Source organism: Cuculus canorus, chromosome 5 (assembly GCF_017976375.1).
Source record: "Cuculus canorus isolate bCucCan1 chromosome 5, bCucCan1.pri, whole genome shotgun sequence".
Taxonomy (NCBI): domain Eukaryota; kingdom Metazoa; phylum Chordata; class Aves; order Cuculiformes; family Cuculidae; genus Cuculus; species Cuculus canorus.
The window spans coordinates 10,040,853-10,064,054 of NC_071405.1; the positions used below are offsets into that span (position 1 = coordinate 10,040,853).

The 23,202-nt window shown below is 37.7% G+C and overlaps 1 protein-coding gene across 1 annotated transcript in view; it reads right to left on the reverse strand.

The window, feature by feature from the left end:
• ADSS1 (adenylosuccinate synthase 1) overlaps nt 1–23,202 on the reverse strand; it is a 31,545-nt gene continuing 8,343 nt past the window's right edge. The window contains exons 2-13 of the mRNA XM_009560999.2: nt 16,435–16,537; nt 15,078–15,140; nt 14,253–14,303; nt 13,846–13,912; nt 11,951–12,058; nt 11,297–11,378; nt 10,810–10,936; nt 9,451–9,605; nt 8,181–8,305; nt 6,199–6,296; nt 4,986–5,135; nt 1–3,653 (exon numbers count right to left, since the gene is read on the reverse strand). Coding sequence (XP_009559294.2) covers nt 3,601–3,653; nt 4,986–5,135; nt 6,199–6,296; nt 8,181–8,305; nt 9,451–9,605; nt 10,810–10,936; nt 11,297–11,378; nt 11,951–12,058; nt 13,846–13,912; nt 14,253–14,303; nt 15,078–15,140; nt 16,435–16,537 — 1,182 coding nt within the window. The 3' untranslated portion in view covers nt 1–3,600. The remainder of the gene's footprint in view (nt 3,654–4,985; nt 5,136–6,198; nt 6,297–8,180; nt 8,306–9,450; nt 9,606–10,809; nt 10,937–11,296; nt 11,379–11,950; nt 12,059–13,845; nt 13,913–14,252; nt 14,304–15,077; nt 15,141–16,434; nt 16,538–23,202) is intronic.

Below are 23,202 nucleotides of genomic sequence, written 5' to 3' on the forward strand. Positions count from 1 at the left end.
CACTGTTACTTTAAATTGGCTTTAATGTCTTTCAGACAAATAAACAGGTGTGGATTCAAAATTCATCTGAAAAAAAATCTGCATAAGGTGTAAGTATAGTTCGCACACTACACTGGAAATGCTTAATCTTCTCTCCTTTTATAAAGTGCATTATGCCAGAACTATAAGACCATGTACAGCCAGATTAAAAATTACAAAAGCTTCAACATCCTATCCTGCGTGTCTTAGGAAGCACACACCTGACTGAAGGCCATATCGTAAGGTAACTGAGAAAATGTGTCAAATACCTTAATGTGCAACAAGTGAATCAGTAAGTGCTACTTCAAAACCAATACTCTTTACCACTAAGTATGCCATTTTGGTAGATGTCTTCTCTTACTCTTCCATCCAGATATCTAACAGTATGATGCATCAACCAGCTTTACTCATTATTATTGCATTCGGCCGAGGAGAAAGAAGTTAAACTCATCATAGTGATTGTTATTAAATGAAATTCCAAGCAATATAAAATAATACACATGGGAAACAGCCAAAATGAAAGCAAATTTACATTAAAATGTTCTTATTAAGCATTGTGTCACTCAATAGATTAGAGATTTTCAATATAAGTCTGAACTCATTCACATTTAACTCAATGACGACATATGAAATTCAATAGGAGCAGAACTTACATTTAAATAGTCCATGCGATGAAATGAAATGTATATTACTTTTACAGCAGCAGAATAAGTCATGGGATAACTGCCTGTTACATCATGCCCACTGCCAATATCACCAGGTTTTCTGATGAATCCTTGAATGGAAAGGCAGGCAATGTGATTCTAACTGAGACTTAATGGAAAAATTACCTATTGGAAAATAAATGACCAGCTGAACAAGAGAAAGTAATCCTGTGAAAATTAAGCTCTAAATTCCATTTTTTTTCAGTATACCAAATACTTCATTTAGAGTTGATAATTTAATCCAGTTATTCAGCACACTGAGTGGCTAGTTAGTCATTATGGACTTGGCCTATAAATTAATCAAAACTTAAATATAGCGGCAACCTCCTAGCACAAATGCACCGATGAAGGTGGGGCCAAGAATAGGTCTAGATCATCCAGTAGGCAAATGTCACAAGGTTAAGCCATGTGAGAACAAAACTTAATTACTGTACTGCCAAGCCTCTTTAGGCTTAAATTACCTCATAAAAATGAGGCACATTTGACAGTGCTTGTAATAATTAGCACTTAGCAAGTGCCCTTCAGAATTGCTGTGCAAACTATTAAATAAGATCAGAAATCTTGTCACTTTTTCATCAGAACACCCGTAACTGCTACAGGGCGAGCTTCCTCATCAATGTGAGAGCAAGGACTGCAAAGCTCCACCCAGGGACCTCCAAAAACCAGTGTAAAAGTGAGCATGTATTCCTAATTGCCATTTCACAGACTGAAAAAGCAGTAGCAGGGAGATTAAACCACTTGTCAAAGATGGACAAAGGAGCTATAGCTGAATTGAGGATTCACAGCTTTGGGCTCTTTTTTATTAATAATTAAGAGAGAAAGGGTATTTGCTTGTGGCATAAAGCCACAGTCTGTGGCGAACTGGGATATGCAGAGACCACACTGCAGCTAGAGGGTACAAGAATTCTGCCCTACAAGCAGCAATACATCAGTAAAGTTAAATTTAGTGCTTGCTATGTGTTCGTACCAGTACTTTTCTAACTGCTTCTTGACAGAAATAGGTTTGAACACTACTGTAATTTAATATTAGGTGAGAAAAGACAAAGAGGGCAAACACGACACAAGATACTCCAGACAGGCTTTTCTTTTTCCCCATCTCTGATGCAAAGAATGTAATAATTTTGTATCCTTGGAGTTACCACCTCAGAAAAACTGTATTTTCATACATTATATAATGGCATTACTGAGCTTGCGATGCCATTTCCACAGCCCCTGGGAATGACACAAAATATTGTTATAGCTCTCTGAGAAACAACAACATGGAAAACAACATTTACTTGGAAAATTCCAGTTACGGAGTAACTTAGTTTCTTGTGTATTCTTTTTCCTCCACAAGAAGTAGGTCTTTTTGAGAGCACTTGATGTGTAACCACTATAAATTAGAAGATCAACAAAGAAATCCAAGTGTATTCTTGAAAATTTCGGGACCTCTCCATGCATGTCCCAACTTTGGCTGCCACATGTTGTCCCCTTCTATAAATAGACATTACATTTTGCTGAGGAAGGTCAAAACGTGTGAGGGGTGTAAATACTGCAGCAGTCGTCATTAAGTCATGCATTGATTTATTCTTGGAAACCTAGGAGCTGTGGAAGCAAGTGTGCCTTACAGAGCTGCAAGTCCCAAGTTCCTCAACAGACAACCACAGCGGAACTTTGGAAATTGCAATCACTGCATGAACAGAAAAAAAAATGTGTGAGGTTCACTGAGAAGACACAGCATGCTCTTCTCAGCTCCACTCTGCCCACGCTCTGTATCCTGAGGACTGTCTTCCTTCCACATTCACTCACTCCTCCTCCACTGCATAAAATACAGACTGCATGTCTGACAGCCTCCAGAGGGACTGCCTGTTAGCACACAGGATATTTAGAAGAATTATTAGGCAGGTCAACTGTCTCCAGTTTGGCCCCTATACAGATGTTATCTCAGTTACTGAAACAGGTTCTGTGATAAAAATACTTTAGCTGCTCTCCATTCATTTTAATGGGCTATTAAAAAATAATTGTATAAAAATTATATATAATGGTGTTTGCTTTGAGCAGTCAAATGCACCTAACACCTCTACTGTATTTTAGAAACTGAAAATCTGTATAATCCAACCAATTTGGATTATAGAAAGCACTTGGTATCTGCCTTATTACTGCCAACCCAGATACATAGATAATTTAACATTTGAAGTGGAAGAACAAATCCAAGCTTCACAATTCCAAAGTCACCCAGTAACTACTAGAAAAGGCTTAATACTGTTTCAGCAAGAAGAAATAACTCTATATGGATGCAAAATACTTTCAAACAGTAACATGGCTCAAATTTAAAAAAATATCCTCTCTTTACTTTAAGAATACTTTTATTTTTTTTTTATGATGGCCACCAAATATATGTTAAATTGAACTTACTGAGAACTTGAAGACAAATAAAATCTTAAAATACAGAATATATGTTTTGCTTTTATTAAATTCCTAGAAGAAAAGGAAAGCTGGAGAGGGGCTATTCATAAAGGCTTTTGGGGATAGGATGAGAGGGAACCGGTATAAACCGGAGAGGGGCAGACTTAGACTAGACATTAGGAAGAATTTCTTCACTATGAGAGTGGTGAGACACTGGCACAGGTTGCCCAGGGAAGCTGTGGCTGCCCCATCCCTGGAGGTGTTCAAGGCCAGGTTGGATGGGGCCTTGGGCAGCCTGATCTCATGGGATGTCCCTGCCCATGGCAGGGGGGTTGGAACAAGATGATCTTTAAGGTCCCTTCCAACCCTAACTATTCTATGGTTCTATTCTAAGAACATGTCGGTTTTGAATAGCATCTCCATTTCAAAAGGAAGCAGTAAGGAACAGATGAATACTAAATTGTGCTTCTCATCACTGAAGTTCTTCATTTGTTTAAAATAGCTGGACCATCGACTCTCTTGATTTTCCAACTCCGACCCATTTAACTAGGGAGGAAAAAAAAAATCTATTAGATAAATTACTGAGAGTAAATGTTATAAACAATGAATTGGAATAATTTTCATCTTTTATTACACTTCACTACACAGTACAAGTTGGCCAACTTTGCACTGAAACACAACGCTAGGACGTTTTTCTGTCAAAAATCGCTTTACTTCTGCTGCATTACCAGACCAGAAGTGCAATATTCTAAAGTCTGAAAGCATGAAATAATTACAGAAACACAAAGCACTGCAGTAGAAGGCCTAACAGAAGGTCACACATTTTTGTAGCAGGTTTAACTGTTACTGCCTTGTGTGATAGGATATCCATCCAGCTCAATCCCTGCAGAGAGGGAGCAAGAGCTCTGCCAACCTGTGAAGATTTCTTGATGTAGACCAAGAGATAGTGAAGCACACACCCTGTAGTATTGTTAAATGTAAAGCTGTAATTAAAAACATCACCCAATGTGAGCAGCCACCCCAAATGTTGTACCATAATTTTCATTGCCCATGGATATTACAGAAACAACTGTAGGTAGGTCTCCTTAAGCCATCATATGCACCAAGGCATGTTGCCTTCACACTGAGAACCTCAGAAATAAAATAAGGGGAGCTTTATTTACATATCCATCACTACCATCTTTGTCCATGACCACACAGGCCATTCACTAAGTTTCAGACTCTGCTATCAGACACTTCCTAATCCATGAACAATACTAGAATTGCCACACTTGCAACTGGCTCACACTCCCCACATGTGACCTTTGAAATGCTTTACGGAAAACAAAAGCACGTGTGATAGCTTTCTAAGCTTGCTACCATGGAAATTCCCTTCCAAATCCCACCATTCATGCCATATCTTGCCCTTGGCACCTCTACAGCTCTAGCAATTAGATGTAAAAAAAAATTGGATGCCTTAACATGATCGGTCTCCAAAGGGGGGGAAGGGGCAAGGGGGAAGTCTATCTACGTTCAAGCAGGGATGCAGTGCAGGAAGTAATGTGAAAGGAAGAAATTAATAAAGGGAAGACATTTGACTAACTGTGCACTGAAGCATGGTGCAGAGATCCCAGACTTCTCACTGAAGCCAGCGGTTTGCCAAGAACAACACACATTTATCTCTTCTCTCGTTAAACCCTTGTCAGCAGCAGCCTGGAGCCCTCTACAACACTGCAGACCCGCCTGCAGAGCAGCACCCTTTGCTGCTTCTTGGCAAGCTCTCCTTCTGTTGCCTACCACCCAAACCAAACCACTTCCTGACTAATGAATTGAGCACTTTTACACTACTGTTCCAGTCTGCTCTGGCACCCTCACATGTACATATACAGACATATTTACCTGGCACACCAAGATGATTCTCCACACATCGGATGTAATTCTGGGCCTTGGGTGGGAGATCCTCCCATTTTCGTGCACCAGTTGTGTCAGTCTTCCACCCAGGCATTGTTTCATACTCTACTTCGACCTTCTGTAGGATGTCCTGATTAGCTGTGGGAGAATAATTTTTATCACGGTTCATTTTGGCTGCTCCACCTTAAAAGAACTCACCTATAGTCCTTGACTGATGAAGTTTTTTGATAGCATTTAAAATCTGATATATGAAAGAAAACAGTAATTCTACTGGCTGGTTCATTCTTTCATTCATTCTTAATTTAGATTAAGCTCTGTTACTGATTGATGAGGATCCAGGAATCCAGTTTCCTCTTCTAAAAACTGTATTATTTTTGAGGAAACAAAATCTTTGAAGTTTACAGTAGTTCCACTTTTTGGTCCAACTTGGCACATAATAAAATAGAGAACCTCCTGTAGACAATGCACTATTGTCTCAAATGTTTTTATCTTTATGGAACAGGGTTAATTCAGGCTTGCTAAAACTTAGATGCTCATAGGCTTTTCCCCACTGATACTATCAGTGGTAGGAAAGCTGGCTGCTGCCAGCCCTTCCGAAACCGCCAGAATCCCTTGTCTCAACAGAACAAACCCCTCATCTTGGCACAGACTTTACACGTATCTTGAAACCATCATTAATGTAAGAAAATTACATATTATTACATCTTAAAAATGTTAACATCAGTCACATAGAAAGGCAATATATATTTTTATTACACAATGTTGCTGCTGTTAATCACAGGCATATGATGGTAGCCCAAAAGCAGCTTTATTCTTGCTTCTACTAGCCTCATTTTCACACAGTTTAAGCACTGCTTTTAGTTTTAACTTTACTTCATTAAACATTATTGCCAATGCTACACAGTCACTGCCTTGAGCCTTGCTGACTTTCAGATCCCTGGTGAATAAAAAAAATAAATCTAATAGGACAAGACAGAGGCATAACACAGGATTTCATTTGCTCTGAACTACTCACTGTAGGCAGAGATGCCAGGTGAATAGAAAATGACTTTATACCCATACTACAGTTCTGCAAATTTCTACAGAAAGTCTAGTGAAAAAGAAATCAAGCCTGATTTTGAAAAGCAGTCTGTCCCACCAGGTATGACTTAACAGGCAGAAAAAAAACCCCAACATAAATAGAACGTATTTAACAACATACCTGGAAAATATGGAATTCTTTTTCCACCCAATTTATAAGCAATACCAATTTTAACCTCATCAAGGACATCAAGAATATCCAGTTTTGTTAATGCCAAACTGCAGAGAAAAACATCAATTAGAGTCACACATGTGATCAAGCTCTTCCTTTACACTTTCTGTCTTTTTTTTTCTTTTCTTTCTATTACTGCATTTACAAATCCAGCTCAGGCAACTCAGCAAGCAGAAATACACAAATATATTAAATTGTGAAAGTTGTTAATTGAATTCATGCCCCTGGGATGAACACATGACTAAGTTACTAAGATTTCCAAAGGCTTGGCTGCTCATACAGGTGCACAGCATTCAGGTCAGCTCATGAAAACACAAGCTGACTACGTGGCACTTACTGGACTTGGTTTGGATGGGTATGATGGCACGTCAATTTACGTCACTACTAATTATTACTTCTGTTATTCCTACTGATTAACAACAATCATAAGACAGACTTATTTACTAAATTATACTTTGACTTCATAAGCATAATCTGGCCACTAAAATCACGTATGCAGTTCAGCAGGAAGGCTTCCCGTCTGATTTTCAGTGCCTGGGCTGTGTTGTCAGGGTTGTCAGTTTAATGGAAATTTTTATCTTGTGAGTGAAATCGGAACACAAGGTGGAACACAAAACTGGAACCTCAAGAAGATATTGTAGTATTCACTGATCAAAATAAAAATGCATTTTAAAACCAGTCAAATTCTCTAGAAACAATATGCCAGACATTGCTCGATTAAAATGTATCTAAGTATTTAGACGTTTATGCTAAGTATGCTCAGTAATTATACAATGAATACAATGATTAAATGAAAGAAATGAAAGAACGGAAACGAACAGCATAGAGCCAGTTCTTCAACTATTTTGAATTTTTTGTCTCCTCATGTTTTTTAACTGTCACAGTTAACAGAGATAACATAACACCTTCCTAATATTGTTTCCACATAAACTAGAACTGTGTAAGTAAAAGAAAAATATAAATGCAAGAAAAAAACCAAACCCCCCTTTTGATAAATTCATGAACGAAGATCATTGCTCCTCTATAAAACTAGAAGCATAAACAATACTTAGTCAAGTCTCAGTTCATAAGATATTAAAATGCCCAGGGTTACATGTTTGCATATATGAACAAGTTTGCCTGAAAGCACAGGCAAGTCTACACTTCATCTGAACAAAACTGTAATGAAACTTTTGCAACTTGTTCTGAAAACGTGGATTGGTAGTTAGTTATAAATTAATGGCTTGAGATAATTCCTAGCATTTTAGCATTTGATAGAAGATAGCTTGACAGCGTTATGCTCTTTAAACAGCCACTTTTCCTTTAAAATGTCAATTTAATATACATTTTGAATTATAAATTAATTTACCAAACAAGTAATTCACTTGGTCTCGGTGAAAATAAAACTCAGCCCATTAAAAGTTGAATTTATAATACAATATTAGACTTCACCTTGGCAAATAAACGAACTTGTCAGGACTGGAATGAGAGCTATGCCAGCTGCCGTACACTTAGTGTCATCTGCCTCATCCCACCTTAACAGGCAGTGGTTCTGAATGATGCACTGTGTGATCCACTAGAACCAACCACAGCCAAAAACCAGCAGCTTTTAGATCACAGCATAAGACACTACGAAAGCACTTGACTAAGAACACCAGAGCAAACTGTTAGAAAACAAAATACACTGATCCAATATACATTTGCCATTTGATGTAAGCAAAATAAAAACATATATGAAAAAAATCACTGTTACGATGTTTGATTTGAACAAAAAAACAAGTCAAAAGAATTAGATTATTAGCATTCAGACAAATCTCAGTTGCCCATAGTGAATTATTTTATTGCTTAAAATGTAACACTTTACTGGACTTATATTAATGTTACCTACATATTTATTCTGTGAAGCACAAAATTATCACTTCCAAATGTAGCGCAAAATCTGTGATGCTTACGCAGTGAATCCGTTGATCATATGAGCATATTTCAAACTGACAAGATCTAACCAGCCACAGCGTCTCTTTCTGCCTGTAGTTACACCCCATTCATGGCCCCGGGACTGTAAAAGATCTCCAATTTCCTGAAAGAAGCCAGAAAGAATGCTGATTGTATTTCATTGAAAAAGGAAATGTTTTGTTTTTTTCAGGAAAACAAAATCTAAACAGATATAGATGAATACAAGCAACATAGAGTTGCTCAATTCCAAGGCTTATTTTTCAGGAAAAAATAAGTCTTATTAGGAAGGAACCAAGCTGGAGAATAAAGCCCCTCATGCAAAAGATTTTTGCATTTCAATCATTAGCATTCCAAAATACTTATTCAACATGACTATTTCAAGTTCTAAGGAGACACTTTTCTTCCTTCCTCATCTGGCAGGAAGATTTCCTTGACAGTTCAGCCCTGTTTTCAATTCAGTTTGTGTTTGCTTTCTTCATCTGGTCTTTTGGCATCCATTGGTTTTGAGTACAAGCCTGTAAATGCCTGGGACAAGACAGACGCTTGTACAGTATCTATCGGGATCAATAGATTCCTTGACCATGCCTAGGGCTTCTAGGTTCCACCACAGTATGAGACTGCCAACTGTTCCCTTCAGGCTGGCAGCATTTACAATGTGTTAAAAATGAAGAAGAAAGAAACTTCACGGTCATGATTCCTAAAAGTAAAGGATATCATCAATTCATTTGAGCCATTGCAGAAAAGATTTAGGTGACTAAATCCTTAGATTCAGATCACTAACCTAGAGATTGATGTGAGCACAGCTCATAATCAATATCCTGAGTTTTCTAGTTTCTTGACAATGAAAATACAACAGACTGTTTAAAAGAATCAATAAAAGAAGGGGAGAGATTTTGATCAATTTGTACATGACCAGCTGATGCACACACCACATTTGTTCTATAAATCTCACAGAACACAGGCTGTTAAACATAGAAGTTGCATCTTGTAAGTCAAGCTTTGTTCTGATGCACTGACAGTTCCAGTCTACAACAAACTCTCGCCACAGAGATGCACTCAACGATTTTAAATAAAATGATGAAATCTGTTTTCACATTATTAATTACAACAAAAGTGGGGTCACGGCAATATAACATAACTCTCTTTGTGAGTGTAATTGATTGGCATTATTATCACAGAGCTTATTTATTGGTGCTATATCCTTACCCCATTCCACTGACCCTATTCTTTTGCAACTGTATGTGTTACATTTTGTAACTTTAAACATACATTAATCTGCTCAGTGGGGAAAGCTCCAATTCCCACTCGAGTAGTGTACGCCTTCACCACACCATACACATCACCGACGTGCTGGGGAGGGACACCAAGCCCGGTGCATACACCACCTACGGTGCAGTTCGATGAAGTCACAAAAGGATATGTGCCTGTAAGAAAGATACAACAGCACAGACATGTTTCAGCAATGGCAAGAAAGACAAGACTGATTTTCTTTTGTGAGTTTTCTGAAAGGAGATTTTCACCTGTATGTTTGGCTTTAAAGCTAAACACGAACAGCAACCAAACAGCAGGGCAAATTGTTCTTACTATCTGTCCCCATTTTGCTTTTAAGATAAATAATTAAGCTGTTCTTCCCCAAATTGCTTCTTCCTGTAGTGAATAATATGTATATAGACTTCTAAAGCTCCACAGAAACCCCTGAAAACAAAGGATTTTTTTCCAAGTAGCTGACTTATCCTGGCAATTTGTATAAAAGCATATTATTAGCGAGCAAGAATCAGACAATTAAGAAAAAGCACTGCTTTCCTATACTTGAGGGAGTATCAAGTAGGTATGATCTGTTAAAATATGGAAGCTTTTCTGCATTCATCCTTTGCAACTTTCACTGAGGATTGCACACAAGGGAGAAATGCAAAAGCATCTTAATACTACCATTAGGCACTGGATCTATTACAGGATGCTGCTGCTGTGTGAAGTTTTTTCTTCCACTGTCCTACACTATCACAGGAAGTATTTCCCCAACATCCCCAAAGAATGTGGTGTAAAGGTCACAGTCTGACATTCCCAGGGCTCTACACAAGTAGCTCTGAGTATCTGCAGCAAATTTCCTAAGTCTTCAGAGGTTGTTCATGATCTCTACACTGTGACACTGGATCGGAGCACCTCTCCAGTTCTTCATTTCACCTTCATGGATACCTAAGTGGTTTAACTAGACTTTTGTTAAGAGAACAGAGCAGAGGTCAACTGAAGAAGCTACACTTACAGATTATCTGTAACAGTTTAATCCTCGCTCCACTGCAGAGGAATTCTCTCAGCCTGAAATGAATGGCAACGTGCACGCACATTTAGAAGTAAAAAAGACAAGAACATCTGGAGTGAAATTTCAACTCCACCTGAAGAAGCTTCAGTAAAAATGAATATTTAAGCCCTAAACACTTAATCTCTTTAACGATACAGTCTCTGCCTTACTGTGCTTTACTTTTAGGAGATCTGTTCCTATTAAAGGAAAGACTATTGTGTTTCTCTATTTTCCCGCTGTCTGCAAAGCCGATATAAACACAAATCAAACCAAACCTAATGAAAATACAACCAATCTCTTAGGAATTAAATGGAGTTTAGAATGTAACTTACCGAAGTCAATATCAAGTAACGCTGCATTGGCTCCTTCAACAAGAATCTTCTTTGGGGAGCCATGAAGAGCCTCATACATAAAATACACGCCATCTCGAACCATGGGTCTGATTTTTTCAGCATATCCCTGCAAATGTGAGTAAAAACATCATTTTCCCCAGACAATAGCTGGAAGCAGGGAACACTGTGTTCACTGTTGAAACATTCAGATAATCCTAGCATGCCAGCTTCAAGAACTTAAATCATTCACAAAAATTTATTTTATTGCCCACAATAACAGAACATCCTATTACAAAGCATAGCCACTGCTTACTAAAAGGTTTTATAATAATGAAGATTTTTTTTCATTTAAGTCAATCAATTAATTTAGTAAGTAGTAGGTTCTGGTAAATGTGATTTTTACTTTTTTTTAACTAACTCAGACATTACTGTTTTCTTCTATACTTTCTCTGAAATGGAACAAATATCACAAGTGTTAAATCCTTACCTTTAGCTTTTTCAATTGTCCTTCTATGTCTATTTCCAAGGTAGGAAACATTGACTTGTATTGTTGTGCCAGATTTTTAAATCTGCAAAATATTGAAATCCTATCTATGAGGAACATTCGGAGTTACTGTTCACAGAACATTTGCCAAGAACTCAGGTCAGTATATACTTTTTTATATAGTACACATATAGTATACACATACACACATGTAGTACACACATAGTATACACATACACACACATATAGTACACAGTCTGTACATACAAATATAGTATATAAATAGTATATTCATATTATATACACATACACAGTATATACACATATATATAGTATATACATACATAGTATACACACAGCATATACATACATATATAGTATACACACAGTATATACATAGTATGTACTGACAGCTATAGGCAGAAAATGCCCAGAACTTTGATCTCAACCAGTGCATTTCTCAATGTATAAAATTACATTTTAAATAATGAGAAACTTTGTGAAATACAGGAAACACATTCTTTCCAGTTTTCTTTGCCTTCTAGACAATTTATATTAAAAATTCAGACATGTATTTAAAAACCTCTCCTTAAAAGCAAATCCGTCAGCCAAAACGTAACACACTAACATAATATTTAGAAATAAAAGTAGTTCTACCTTGAAGAGAATTCATCAAAGTCAGAAAGGAGGTCACATATTCGAAGGCCTGTTCGTGCAGCTTTGGAAGAATATGTTGGTCCAATCCCTTTCTTTGTTGTGCCAATACTAATTAAAAAGAACCCCCCAAATATGTATAAATACATGCAAAAATATGCTTTAGGCTAAGTAATTTTGTTAAAGCTCTTCAATATACCATATACTGGGCAGAAGGGTCTGAGATACAAAAAACCCCCTAAGGTTCTGTAACAATAAATATATAGCAACTTTCATGCTTCAGTGAACTTGTATAACTATTGCTAGTTTTCATGGTATGCGGTAAAACATTAAGTCTTGAGTCTGGCTGAGACAAGCTTAGCTGAAATTATCTGTGTGTAGATATATATCTTATACAGTAATAACGGCTACTGTAGTATGCTGCAGTACTACTACATTCTTTATCACAAACAATAGGAAACAAATGGCATTTTCACAGTTGCAGCATTGTCTATAGTTGTAAACAACAACCAGTCCTGTGAGCGATCTTGTTTCCTACCTGGATGAAGGCATTGAGTGCACCCTCAGCAAGTTTGCAGATGACACTAAGCTGGGAGGAAGTGTCGATCTGCTAGACAGTAGGGAGGCTCTGCAAAGGGATTTGAACAGGCTGGACTGCTGGGCCGAGGCCAATGGGATGAGGTTTAACAAGGCCAAATGCCAGGTCCTGTACTTGGGGCACAACAACCCTATGCAGCGCTACAGACTGGGGGAAGAATGGCTGGAGAGCTGCATGGAAGAGAAGGACCTGGGGGTGCTGGTTGACAGCCAACTGAACATGAGCCAGCAGTGTGCCCAGGTGGCCAAGAAGGCCAACGGCATCTTGGCTTGTATCAGAAATGGGGTCACCAGCAAGTCCAGGGAGGTTATTCTCCCTCTGTACTCGACACTGGTGAGACCGCACCTTGAATACTGTGTTCAGTTCTGGGCCCCTCACCACAAGAAGGATGTTGAGGCTCTGGAGCGTGTCCAGAGAAGAGCAACAAAGCTGGTGAGGGGCTGGAGAACAAGTCTTACGAGGAGCGGGTGAGAGAGCTGGGGTTGTTTAGCCTGGAGAAGAGGAGGCTGAGGGGAGACCTTATTACTCTCTACAACTATCTGAAAGGAGGTTGTGGAGAGGAGGGAGCTGGCCTCTTCTCCCTAGTGACAGGGGACAGGACAAGAGGGAATGGCCTGAAGCTCCGTCAGGGCAGGTTCAGGTTGGATATCAGAAAAAAATTCTTCACAGTAAGAGTCATTAGGCACTGGAACAGGCTGCCCAGGGAGGTGGTCGAGTCGCCTTCCCTGGAGGTGTTTAAGGAACGGGTGGATGAAGTGCTTAGGGACATGGTTTAGGGAGTGTTAGGAATGGTTGGACTCGATGATCCAATGGGTCCTTTCCAACCTTGTGATTCTGTGATTCTACAGTTTTGGCATTATTCATAACCACCTCTTATACCTATGAACTGCTGCTGCAGCCTTTACCTTGATGCAATAAAAAGTGAAACTGTTTCCCATACCCACATGCTTATCGCGCCAACACCTCAGGCCTGATTCAAAAGAGCATCACTAGGCTGATGCGAAACTGGATTGGAAACACTATTTTAATGAAAATGAGTTTTGAGGATTTGGTAGGAGTTTCAAAACGTCTCTACATGTTGCAGAGAACTGGAAAATGAAAATATGTAAGAATTCATACCCTGTCTTTTCAGTAATATCTCAGTTTGTTTGCTAACATAAGCAGGAGCAGAACAGAGCCATAGAATTAGTAACATCAGCAAGGCTCTTTAGAGGTAAGTTGCATTTCTGTTTTCCAAAACTACATCTATTTTTCAAGTCTGCAAAATGATTAATAAAATTAAAGTGCTGAAAATATTTACTTTTTTCCTTCTTGCGCTTGACGTTGCACTTCCTGGAGCCCATCTACCGCCTGGTGAAAGTCAAACACTGCAAAGGAAAATAAAGCAGACATAGTGGGAGACCAAAGGAGAAAAAACATTCTTCTTTAGATCACAGACATCTATAATTTGAAGAATAAGTGCCTTTGTTTTCTTTGATAGTGCATAGGCCTCCTCATGAGAAAAGGGAACAAGTATTCCCTTAAGCAATGTGAAAACGTGAAATGTCACTCTCTAGTGGATACAAATTCTATTAATGTGTTTCCGATGCACAACATATAAAGAAGCCGTATTAGATTAAATACATGACTGCTCTGTGGATAATAAGGCAGCTAAATACAACGCAATCATTTGTGACATTTTTTTCCTCTACATCAGTCATCACTTACCTAGATGTGCTCTATCTGATATAACCAGTCTTTTCTCCCAGTCTTTTAAACCTGTCAGAAGATATAAACAAAAAAAGGATTTCAGTTGTGCTCATTGGTCAGAATTTGAAATTTGCTTTTAGTTTTTCTATGTTTTCTAGTTTATATAGCTTCTTGTTAAGATGACTGTAGACAAAACAGATAAAACCTAACTGAATACTGAAATATCAGCAATGCTTTTCATTAACAAACTTGTCACACTTTTTTTACTTTTTCAGCTTTCTCATTTTGGTCTGGACAAAGATACTCACTACTTCTTAATGCCAGAATGCTGTGGCTTACACACAATTCTTATTTTAAGGAAAGATTCTTGTGTAATTTGCTATATGATAAATCCATTAACTTAAAATAAAAAAATAGAGAATTAAATATATATATATATATAACAGTTTAAGATGTAAGAGACCTTAGAAGGCCATCTGGTCCAAAGCCCCACTTGAAGCAAAATCAACTGAGTTTATACTTTGGCACAAAACAGGAACACAGAAGTTCTGGGTTAAATCATCTGTTTGAGGACCAATTAAGCTTTGCCACCCACTTAAGAATTTTATTTTCTATCCAAGGTGGTATTAAGTGCCATAAAACTTCCTGAAAATCCATGAAAAGATTTCTTTTGAAAATCCGTCTGAAGACTTACAACACAATTCAAAATTTTAAATGCTCTTTTCCTCACTACTTAAATTCCAGAATGTTATTGCACTGCATATTTATGGTCATAAACAAAGGCTTTAAACTCTCAATCTGACTACCAATATAAAGAAAGGTTAAAAATTACTTGATACAAACCTTTCTTTTCATTCTTTTCAGCTTCTTCAAACAGGCCTGGTAAATGTATAACCACTCCATTACCTTCGGGAACAAAAATGATTTATTTTAAAGCAAGAAATAAAATATTAATTCTTAGGATGCAAGGCATGTAAACACTTGCTGTCTGAAATTTTATTTAGAAGGAAGACTAAGTTTCTCACATTTCTCACAAAGTGACCTTGAGAACTTTTTGCATAAATCCCCACTTTGGGTAAGCAGCTACAAGCCTGCTAAAATCAGAAAAACCAGAGCTTGCTTGTTTCAGATGTGAATGCCTGCTCCAGAGCCAGCTGAGGTAAGCAGATTCTTGTCTTTGTGGTGGACTTTGCACCACAATTTCAGCTTCAATTGTTCATTGTAAAAGCTGAAAGTCGTCCATGGACTTAAAACACACACAATTCTGTGTGACAGTATATTTTCACTGCAAACTCAACTCAGACTATGCTGTAAGGCATTAGCAATGCCTTCTTCCTGCTTTTGAGTTACATTATAGTACCTACAAGCAATATAGAGCATTACTGATGAGATGTGGAGGATTAGTGATGTAGTGGGCCGAAAAGAGCTGCTGCTTCCTTCTTGGGAACATCAGAAATATCTGCAGGAGTCTGTCTCAGCCCAAATTTAGGATAACTTAAGAGAGTAAATCGGAAAATGAGACAATACCCCATATTTAGAAGAGAGAAAAAATGTTTCATATGTTTCCATCAGCATTATATAATGGAACAAAAACTTGGATGAATAAAAGGCTTACACTTGCCTATCACTTAAATATGAGTTTAATGTCCAGTAAGCAATGCAAACTTTTTTACGATGCCATCTGCATCAAATATCTTTACAGTGAAATACAACATCAACTCAAACAGATGTCAGTGTGAACAAAAAGGAGACTGGACAATAACCTTCCAAGCAGAAGTATCCTGTGGGCTATTTCTGGAAAGTTAGTAAAGAGATACCAGAAATAAATTACTTTATTTATTTAATAAGTACTGAGTTTTGTGTCCTCAAAGAATAACGTATATATTTCTCAAAGTATAAAAGCAATGTGCAAGTAGAAGATAGGATCCAAATTTGTACCATAAAGTATAAGAGAGAGCAATATGATGGAAAGAGGGGGTTCTTACTTTCAGTTTTCTAGTAGCAGAAACTAAGTTGCCACTGAAAATAGAATAACTCTTCATACTAAAGCAGCAGTATGATAAAAGTCAAAGAGCTGAAGCTAAAGTAAATCCGACTGACAGTCACCTATATGTTTTAATTTGCTTGCTAGTATAAAATGTAGTTGCAGCTACCTACCATGCAATGCTGTTTTATTTAGTAAGTTCCAAAATTATCTTACCAATAAAAGAAATTGCCTTTGGATTAATGATGCCACTCGGAAAGAGGTGAAAATCATATTCTTTCCCATCAACGACAACAGTATGGCCTGCATTATTTCCACCCTGTAACAGAAAGAAATACTTGAAGATTAATGGCCTTCTACCACCATACTAAACTCTCAGCAGATAATTTGACAAGTTCATCTTTTTTTCATTTATACATTCATGCCTTGGGTCACTGCTTTCTCCTCTCTATAGTTCTTTGAGATGCTATAGTACTGCAAAAAACGCTCAGACAGGACAATGAGGGGACTGAAAGGTTTCAGCAGAACCACGTAGAATTACAAAGCAGAATGATACCACACAGTCAAGGCAGGACTAGGGCAGAGCAAAAGCAAATGAGGGAGTGGCAATAGAAGCCAGCAGAGAACTGAAGCTTTCTGGATTGAACTACCACACAGTCTCATCTCTGACATGCTTACACAAGCCCACTCTCTTTGAACATCTGTACACAGTCATTTATTTGGTTTTAAGCCTAGAACACCAGTATTTCCTTTTGAATGGAAACCCTTCCTGCCTGCCCACTTCCAAACAGCTAATGCTTCTCTAGGTGTTAGAAATGGAAGGTCTGTATAAAGCTAGGAGCATGTGTAGTCTCTGCAGCTTCACAGAATCTCCCTGTCAAGGTATGATCCTCCCAGTTAACAACATCACCACGTTACAGAGTCTGCTACAATTCATACATCATACAACCATCTACCAGACCTGAGAATAGGAGGCGGTATTTTCCTCAAGAAACCAATTTCACAAACTTCTTTAAAAGAGAATGATGAGACAACACAACCTTAGAAGAGATGAGTGAATCAAAGTCACGAGTTGATTTGAACAGAAACAGTACAGTTTAAAAATTAAAGGTCCAGTTTTCTCCACAGGCTTAATGTTTGTTGCTGTTATGTCATGATGCAACTTCTCCTGATTACTTGCCTGTTCTGGTACTACAAGTCTTCCATTTTCCAAAACGATTACAACTCTTCATGGGTTTGTTGTGAGGTCTGAATGATGTGTCTGGAATGAGGGTATCTACAGGAAGGAGAACTGTCACTGGCAACTTGAAAATAATGAAGAGTACCGGCTGAATGAGTGGAGTTATTTTATAAAAACCTGAGAAAGGACAGTCATTCATAAATATTAATAATATAACACATGTTCTTCCAGAGTTTCAATTACTCTTCATTTACTCATTTGCCCATTTGTTTGCATGAACTATACAAGAAAACAGCAATGGATGTTCTTTTCAAAATGTAGAGATATGCTTCAACACAACATTATGAAAATAAAAGCTACAGATTATAAAGAAAAAATAGGAGGTTTTTTAAGCAGTGGGATAGAGGAAAACATTAAAAAAATATGCCTTTAAACATGACAAAAGTAATGCTTGTGTTTTGGAAGATGTGAGCTCAACAATGAAGCTTAACAGATAATCTGCTAAGGAAGAACTGAATAGGAGTTGTAACAGTTGTACCTGGTGCAGGCACAAATTTCATTTTATTTCAGAAACTTCTGGGTAGCTCATCCTTGGACTGCAAAGGACTCCCAAGTGTCATGCTAATGCAGAGTTAGAATTTGTCCAGAGAATCCTCAAGAAAGTAGAACTGCCCTGGGTATTTAGCTTGCCTCCTAACTACACAAAGCAAGTTGTAGGAACTGGGATCCAGTTAAAGGTACTAAACTATCTAGAAGGCTAACAAATCGTGCAGGAGACTTCTTTAGATATTTAAGAGATCTAAGACTGGATGGATTGCAATGGTTTAAACACTGATTTATTTTATAATAGCAGTATCAGGCTTGAGAAACTTCTGAGAAAATCAGCCTTCCTTTTCTGCTTGTCTATAGAAAACGGCAAGATGGAAAACTTTAAAGATTAATGAACTCCATGATTTAACACTGATTTGATCTCTACTTCAAAAAAATCCTTCACATGTCCTGAGAAAATGAGGAACCAAGCTCCTTCAGAAGTATTTGAAGTCACTAATATTATAGCTATATTCTGCTTTTCCTAATCAACATGAAGATGAACAGAAGAAATCAGGCTTGAGGACTTACAATCTGAGACAATAGCACTCCTAAATTATAGTTAAAAGTGTTTTCTTGCATCCTGAGACTTCAAAAGCTGGGATATACCAGTATGAGAATGTTTATGAAAGAGTTTATGTTCTTGGAAATTTTTCTGGACAACTGATACCCAGACAAATGCTCTCTCCTTCTTTAGCAAACACTTATAAAAGGAGATTAATCAATCAGCTGTGAAAGCTGGGGTACATAAAAAATGCTGAAGCACAGAAATAGGATGATGATACACTCTTTAATTGCCAAAACCTCTGAATCCACTTTCAGTACCTCAGGACAGATAGTATAAATGAAGAATTCAGTGACAGATCTTATAAAACAGCACTCCCCTAATTTAAAGCTAGTGTTGACAGCTCTGGAACTGGTTTTGTGCACTGCTCATGTTGGCCTGCATTACCTAAACAAGTGTCTGAGTGTCTTTTTACAGCTCAATTAATTACATTTTCACAAATTTAGGCTGTAGCAGAGCACCAAATTGCCCAACAGATATGAAAAAACTTGTAAAGCATACCACTGGCCTGATGAGATACTTCATCTATTACTTGGTCATCTTGGGGAATTTCTCATGCTCAGTTTCATAGATTTTTCTAACAGCATATTTGCAGTCTAATAGCTCAGATATTAAATAGATCTACTCTTTTTCTATTTTTACTTAGGTTCTGAGAGTCAGGATAGGGTCTATATGGGTCATTTTCTTTGCTAACAAAGTACAAGTGGAACCTAAAAGCTTGTATGGGCTTTATCTGAAGATTATAAGACTGAAGGTGCAGAGAACCACCTGGTACACTGCAACCATGTAAGCTCCATTTTCCTTGAATGTTATTTTATTACAGTGGTGTCAACACTAACATTTAGTGACAGTATTTTCTGGACCCTCAGGATGCTTCCACTTGGCCCTTGTTTCAAATGCAGCTCTGCATAATGAGCTGCCATTTAACATCCAGACTCAGGTCACAGAATCTCTGCTGTGCATGACAGATCTCACCTGAATTTTATTTATCTTTCATTATTTGCACTTTCCTATGTCTCTAGAGATGGCATCTGTCTTCTTTTGTGGTTCTTCAAGAACTTCTCTAACAAAGAGAACATTAAGACAATGACTTGTGACAGGTTAATCACCAGTGCCACTTTGACTATGTATGTGTTGTGAAATGATGGTACAACCACAAGTAACAATTCACATCCACTTCCAAAATCTGTGAAGCCTGGGTATTCCCATTAAATTGCTCTGCTGTGGGAAGTTCTGTTCCCAAGAAGGAACGATTAGGGGACCTGCTGAAGCTCCAAAAGCCTAAGATTACAACTGGGGTTACAGTAGCATGTTAAACATTAACATCCACTTCAACCTGAAGCCTTCCTTACTGCTCCTGCAGTGATCTCAAGATGTTCAGGAGCACTAACATCCCTTCTTTTAAGCCATTTTAATCTCTAGTGATTCTATTAAAACTGTACCAAATGCAGGAAACATACAAGGTGCAGGAGATTTGGGTTATCAATTACAGCAAACTGCAGCAATGAAGTGAGACTTGAGAACTAAAAAGTATTAAGCATGCCAAAACCAGGATAGATATCTTAAAGTAATAAAAAGATAAATATCATTTAGGAACTTCATCTCCAGAAAGGACACAAAAATCCTTCCTTTGGAGCACTGCCTAGACACAACAATACTACTTCGACTGTGCAGCCACAGCTGTTGCTCTTCGCATTGGCTATATTAAAGTTTCACAGTGGATAAATGTGTTTCTAACAGCATTTGGTACGTGTTAAAGCTCTTCACATTTAAATCGGCCACCTAAATAAAAACAGCTTCAATTAAAGTCATTCATAGCCTGCTATGGAAAATTATTACTCAGCCTACCTACATTGCTTAACAGATCATTTTTTATTAACTTTGAAAGCTCTAGAAGCTAAGGCTACTAATAGCATTAAATACAATTTTAATGTATTTTGCCTAAGAAGTGCTCTATTACCTTGCAGTGATTCAAGCTATACCTGCTTTCTTCTAAAAATCCAGCAGACTACTAGAAACGTCTTTTAAATTAAAAAAACTAAAATGCCTGTCATTCCAGGTTGGAAACTAGACTTGAAGTTCATGGAAACAGTGGCAACATGTTGTTTAAGAGTTAAACAGCAGGAAACATACTAGACATTATTTTCAGAGCAGAGTAATCCTATATGGTGGGGTTTGGTTGCTGGTTATTTTTTACAGAATGTTTAAGTTAGACTAAAATAAAACCAGCATTTTTCTGTAAGATTTTAATCTATACTTTCAGACTTCTATTAATCAAAGTGTAAAGTTACATGTTGTCTCAGTACCAGAAGAAGCTAAAGGAACTTAAGATGCCTTATAAAACATCCAAATATTTTTTTAAAGTACATTATTTAAAAAGAAAATACTTTCCCAAGCTTTATATGTGCCGATTTATCGTGATACTGGATTCTTTCACTGAAGTGATGTATTTCAATTACTATTCTATGGTATGTGAACACATGCGCTGCATCAATACACTAAATTGAGAAAGCTGTTCCATTTTACCAACATTAACTGTATGCTTGTGCAAATACTATCATTCAGGGTATTAATTATTACAAACAGGTTGGCAGAACAGTCTTCTTGTTAGTATAACTTACTAAAAAGATGAAGAAACAAATCCACCTTCCAAAGTGCTTAAGCCACAGTTCGAGGATGTTTTGCTCTGTTTTTTTTTTTTTAAAAATCATCTCTTCCAGTCTCTGCAGCTGAAACATCCCAAGGTAGAACCAGAATTTCTATTCAGAGCAGAAGTGAGGCTGTTCAGGACATGCAGCAGGAACTCTCTCCTATCCGTCGGCCTTATGAGACACAGCTGCATAGGAAATGTGTCCTGATGCTCAGTGTTTCCACCCACTCTTGCCAGCCAGGTAGCACACAAGAGACTGCATTCTGCAGACAAAGGAGTGTTTTCAGATGCTCTGCTGGCTTCCACCAATTAGTGCATCCTTCATTTGCTTGGTGCTCCCCATAATGCCCAAATGCAACTCAAATCAGACTGATAAATTACCAGTGCAGGTATAAAATGCCTTAAAACCTGATCGTTTCAAACTGTAACTAGAAGATGAACATGAAACTGGTAAGTTTCTGACAGTGATCAGCTCTCACAGTCTTGTGGTTAGCAATGGTAATCAATGCAATGCAGAAAACAGAGGAGTTCATTATTGAGGTCTGCCACTGACAACTGTCATTTCGGTGGTGTACCAACAGTATGCAGCAGTTAGATCCTTAGCCAACTGGTATGAGCAGTGAATGTATAATTTGTCATGAGCCAGGTCTGGAATAAATAGGTTAGAAACAAAGAGGTAGGTCATACTCTGGATAGGAGATAGCTATGCTAGGAAGCATGTAGAGGTGTCTGAACACAGTTTCAGTACCGGCTGATATGCCTAATACATACCTCGCATGTATAAATGGGAATATCAAGTAGGAGTAGAGAGATTCTATTACTTCTCATTTTGGCACTGGTGTAACTGCTACAAGAATACTGTGTCCTTGGTACTTTGGACAAGATTACAAGATGATCCTCTCTGGCATTATAATCTATGATTTCATAATCTATGAATTGGAATACCAGCTACAAAACAGCAGTTCAGGAAGTGTGCACCTGAAAAATGCTATTATTCCTGTCCATCTCTTTTCATTTTAAGTGTCCCAGCCCTATTAATTTCACTCACCAATGAAGCTAAACATTTCTGAAACTCAACTGCATCTGTCAAATACCTTTAATCTGGCCAAATACCTTTTATCATACTATGAAACAGACTATAAAATACTTCAGATTTCTTACATGGATTGGGCAATGTTCTTCCATTTATAGCATTTAATAAGTGATTCTGAAGAAACAAGAAGGAGCACTGTTAAGTAAGATGTTTCTCCTTTTTCTTGACAATTTAATTAACAATGGCTATTTCTAACTTACATTCGCAACTACCTGGAACTAATTTGAATAATTGCAGCTATTAAGTGTTACCAGTATAACTGGCTTTGACATTAACTTTACATTATAAATCCATTTCCTTTCATGGTGTTTCTCTTGATTTACACCATTGCAAGCAGGTTTAGCACATCACTGGTTTTGAAAATATCCAACACAGATAAGAAGTGGTGCGTCGAATGCTTTGAACACTCAGATCCTTAGACACAATGTCACAAAACCACATGCATGTTAAATCTTTTCTCAGATGACTGAAGTGCTGTACATTCCGGTTGGGAGGTTGCTGCTGTAGGCACCTGTAACAGTTTCCTTTACTGGAAGGTTTTGGGTTTTTTTTTGCTAATTTTTCCAGTTAAACTATCACCTGATAATACCAAATTCATTCCAATTTGGTTCCAGAAAGTGGATCATAACTTTTTTTTTAAACCCATGCCATTGGAAAAAGCTGGGTTAGGGAATAATCAGAAGTGTACTTAGACCAGAACAACGGAGTAAGCAGTGATTTTAAAGCTATGGTGGTGGTAAGGAACTCAAGCAAGTTCTAAGTACTTGTCTCCTGTCAGCAGTTACCAGCCAAATCTAGTTTGCCTTGCTCTTCTTCCCAAAGAATGTTTGCAATTACAGTTTCAAGTAAGAACAACTCCACACAGAATTGCCATGTGTCAGATCCCTGCATCTGTTCAAGCGTGTTCC